The following is a 4,183-nucleotide window of genomic DNA, read 5'->3' on the forward strand; positions in this document are numbered from 1 at the left end:
TACTTACATTTGTATGGGAGTCCTACAAAATATGATACCCAAAGAACAGCCAGGTAGCTAAAGTTTATATAACATTGTGAGCTAAGGCAAGGTTGGGATACAAAGGGGAGGTGGCCCATTTGCAGGAAGGCAGAAGAGATGTTTGAAAAACAAAGATTTCCCCATTATATGCACAGTGAAGGAAACCACTGACAACATGAAAAGGCAACCTACTGAATGGGGGAAGATATTTGCAAATAATGTATCCAATAAGTGGTTGATATCTAAAATATATAAAGAACTTCTACAATCAACATCAAAAAAGCCACAAATGGTTTAAAAAATGGGCAGAAGACCTGAATACATTCTTCCAAGGAAGATATACAGATGGCCAAAAGACATATGAAAACTTGTTCAATATCACAAATCATCAGGGAAATGCTAATCAAAACCACAATGAGATATCATCTCACACTTGTTAGAATGGCTAAAATCAAAAAGACAAGAAATTACAAGTGTTGGTGAGCATATGGAGAAGAAGGAACCCCTGGGCACAGTTGGTAGGAATGTACATTGGTGCAGCCACTGTGGAAAATAGCACGGAGGTTCCTCCAGTCTACCACATGATCCCGCACTTGTCCTACTAGGTATTTACCACACCCCCCCCAAAAGTGAGAACACTAATTTGAAAAGGTATATACATCCCTATTTTTTCTGTAGCATTGTTTACAATTGCCAAGATATGGAAGCAACCTAAGTGTCCATCAACAGATGAATGGATAAGAAGGATATATATATATATATATATCCATATATCTATATATCTATATATAGATATATAGATATATCCACACCATAGTGTATCACCCAGCCATAAAAGAAAATTAGATCTTCAGGTCATGATCAATGGTTCGTGGGATCCAGCCCAGTGTCAGGCTCTGCGCTGACACTGTGGAGCCTGTTTGGGATTCTCTCTCTCTCCCTTCCTCTCTCCCCCTCCTCCGCGTGCACGCTCTCTCTGCCCCTCCCTCTCTTTCAAAATAAATAAACTTAAAAAAAGAGAGAGAGAGATTTTGCTATTTACAACAACATAAATGGACCCAGAGGGTATTATGCTAAATGATTAGATCAGACAAAAACAAATACTGTATTATTTCACTTATATGTGGAGTCTAAAAAACAAAACAGACAAGAAACCGACTCAAATGCAAAGAACAAACTAGTTGTTGCCAGAGGGGATGGATAAAATAGATAAAGGGGATTAAGAGGTAAAAACAACCAGTTATGAAAATAAAAAGTCACAGAGAGTAAATGTACAGCATAGGGAATATAATCAATAGTATTACAATAATGTTATCTGGTGACAGTCTACACATACCGTGGTGAGCAATGAGTAATGTATAGAATTGTTGAATCGTACGAAACTAACATAACACTGTACATTAATTATAACTCAAATGAAAACAAGGGTGGCCTGTTAAGCGGTTAAGTTTCTTAGGTAAAAAGAAATCTCTGCTGGGGCGCCTGGGTGGCTCAGTCAGTTGAGTGTCCGACTCAGGCTCAGGTCATGATCTCACAGTCTGTGGGTTTGAGCCCCACCGCAGCGGGCTCTGTGCTGACGACTCAGAGCCTGGAGCCTGATTCAAATTCTGTGTTTCCCTCTCTGTCTGCCCCTCCCCTACTTGCATTCTGTCTCTCTCTCTTTCTCTCTCTCTCTCAAAAATAAACAAACATTAAAAAAAAAAAAGGAATCTCTGCTAATAGCTTTCTTCCTGGTACAGGCACCCTTTCCAATATAAACTCAGGTAGTTGAAAGAGAGTTATCTGAATCTGCTGGGTTTTAAATATTCCTAGCTCAAAATAATCATGATGCCAAAGAGGCACATTGCAGGAAGGCTTGTTCTGAACCCCTTCACTCCTATGTATACAGGAGGTATACACGTTATTAAACTTTGGTTTTTCTCCCGTTAATCTGTCTCACATCAATTTAATTATTAGAGCAGTTGAAGAACCTGAAGGAAAAACTCATCCAGCCCTATGTGTACCAGATAGAATCGAAGCTCCTTTCTTGCCCTGCGTGGGAGCTCTGGTGTTCCTTTGTCCGCTTGTTACATATGTGAACTGCTCTCTAGGACACCTAACTGTGTCCTGGGCACATACATGAGGAATTGCCTGGGCCGTATTGTGAGTATGTGCTGGGGGGAGGGGAGACCCCAGAACAATATCCTCTCCCCATCCCTCCTCAATAGCCGGAAGCCACTGGCTTCCTCCCTTTCCTGCCTCCTGCCTGCTTACAAGACTGAGGACCAGAGGCAGAAGAGGAGACGGGAAAATCGGTCCAACAGTCCCTAGGTCTGTCCTTACCACAACTCTCCCCCATCACAAGTGACCCCATTCCAGGGCCTTCCGGGCCACACCCATCCCCAGCCTTGTGGGGGCCGGACTGGGGGGGGGGGGTACGGCAGAAGCAGGATAAGTCCTCCCCACCCCTTCCCTGCCACCCCTCCCACCCAAGCCACCTCATTTCCTCTTCCTCCCCAGCACCAACACACACACTAATCAACACAGGCTGAGCAACCAGACCCAGAATAGCTGACCGGAGGCCCCGCTTGTCCTGGCCGGCCTGGTCAGCCTCCAGAGTATGGTCTGGCTGGGGCCCCTTTTGCTGCTCCCCATCCTCTTTCTGGCTTCTCATGTTGGTAAGTCTCCCCCAAGCCACTCCACGCCCCCCAGCCCCCAAAGCCCTGATTTTCCCCTAGGAAACCTTATCATCACTGTCCTGACCTTTATCCACACCCCAATCAGCCAGAAAGTGGGATTAAGGCCTCTAAAGCCCAGGCAGGCACTCGAAACCACTGCAGCCTAGAATCAGGAATAGAGCAGCTAGTGACTGAGTTAGATTTTGGGAGCAGTAAAGAGCAGCAGGGCCTATGGTGGCCCTGAAGTTCTCAGTGGGTGCTCCTATGGTCAGCACGTTGGATTCATTCAGTTATTCATTTGACAAACATTTATCTAGCACCAACAATAGTCCAGGAGCTGTGCTGTTGGCCGTTGGTTGAAAGGCAGACAGCTTCCAGATCTATATGATGCTGACCTCCTATGCTGTCATGGGGTTTAAATGAGGTAATTTATGCCCAGCCCCCAACATCCAGTAGGTAGGCAAGGGCTTCTGAATAAGTAGTAGCTATTCCTTCATTTATGGCCAAAGAGGATTAGAATGCAAAGACTATGTTTGAGTGGTAGTTGGGGACATGGAACATAGGGTGAAGGATAAAGACAGACACAAGGAGCTCCAGAGGAGCACTGAGAAGGAGTCAGCTACTCTGCTTGAGGGCAGTAGATGACAAGGGAGTCGACAAAGACTTCTCCAAAAGCAGGGGTCTTCATTCCAGGCAGCCAGAACAGTAGCTGCAAATCCCAGCGATGTGGAAGTGCATGAGAGAGAAGGTTCCTGGAGGGAACCCAGCAGGAGGGACCAAGTGTGAGCCAAGAGGGGCTCAAGGGCATGCCTCGTACCCCGAGAGCAATGGGGAGCCACGGGAGGTTGCAGACCAGCCAGTCACAAGGCCTTAGATGGATCACTTGAGAGGATGAGTTGGGGAAAGTGGGACATAGCTATTGGGATGATCCAGGTCAGGAAGGGTGAGGGCTAAACAAGGGTGGGCTTGGAAGACCAGGTGAAGTCAAGAGTCTTTAAGGAAATGGAATCTGCAGCATGTTGTGGCTGACTGCGGTAGCCAACATCATGCTTAAAGGTGTGGAGTTTACAGTCAGGCAGCCTGGCTCCGCCAGTTACGAATCGTATGCCCTTGGGCAAGTGGCCTCTCCGAGCCTCCCTTCCCTGGCTATAAAAGTGGAGTTAATAACACCCACCACCCACAACAGTTGTAGTGATAAAATGAGAGAACATAAAATGCCCGGCATATAACTGGCCTCCAATAAGCATTATCATGAAAGTAAGGGCGTGAGAGGACTCCACAGTTTGTGTCTCGGGTGATTGGTGCCATCTGTTGAGTCTGGGAGCACGAGAGAGAAGCAGGATCAGGGAAGGCTGACAGACATGCAGGCCCATGCGACAGACTGGACCAGGGTTGTTGACTCAGAAGCGACAGTTAAAGCCGGGGGAGTAGATGAGCTTGCTCCAGGAAGGCTGCAGAATCATTACTATTAGCCTCCTCCATAAATGGAAAGACATGCATTTCAC

At 46.3% G+C, this 4,183-nt stretch overlaps 1 protein-coding gene across 1 annotated transcript in view; it reads left to right on the forward strand.

The window, feature by feature from the left end:
* Window positions 1-2,534: 2,534 nt before the first annotated feature.
* The window catches only part of TIE1 (tyrosine kinase with immunoglobulin like and EGF like domains 1), a 20,118-nt gene continuing 18,469 nt past the window's right edge, over window positions 2,535-4,183 (forward strand). Inside the window, exon 1 of the mRNA XM_077752032.1 lies at window positions 2,535-2,678. Coding sequence (XP_077608158.1) covers window positions 2,621-2,678 — 58 coding nt within the window. The 5' untranslated portion in view covers window positions 2,535-2,620. The remainder of the gene's footprint in view (window positions 2,679-4,183) is intronic.

This window comes from Crocuta crocuta, unplaced genomic scaffold, assembly GCF_008692635.1.
Source record: "Crocuta crocuta isolate KB4526 unplaced genomic scaffold, BGI_CrCroc_1.0 scaffold367, whole genome shotgun sequence".
In the NCBI taxonomy this organism is placed as follows: Eukaryota; Metazoa; Chordata; class Mammalia; order Carnivora; family Hyaenidae; genus Crocuta; species Crocuta crocuta.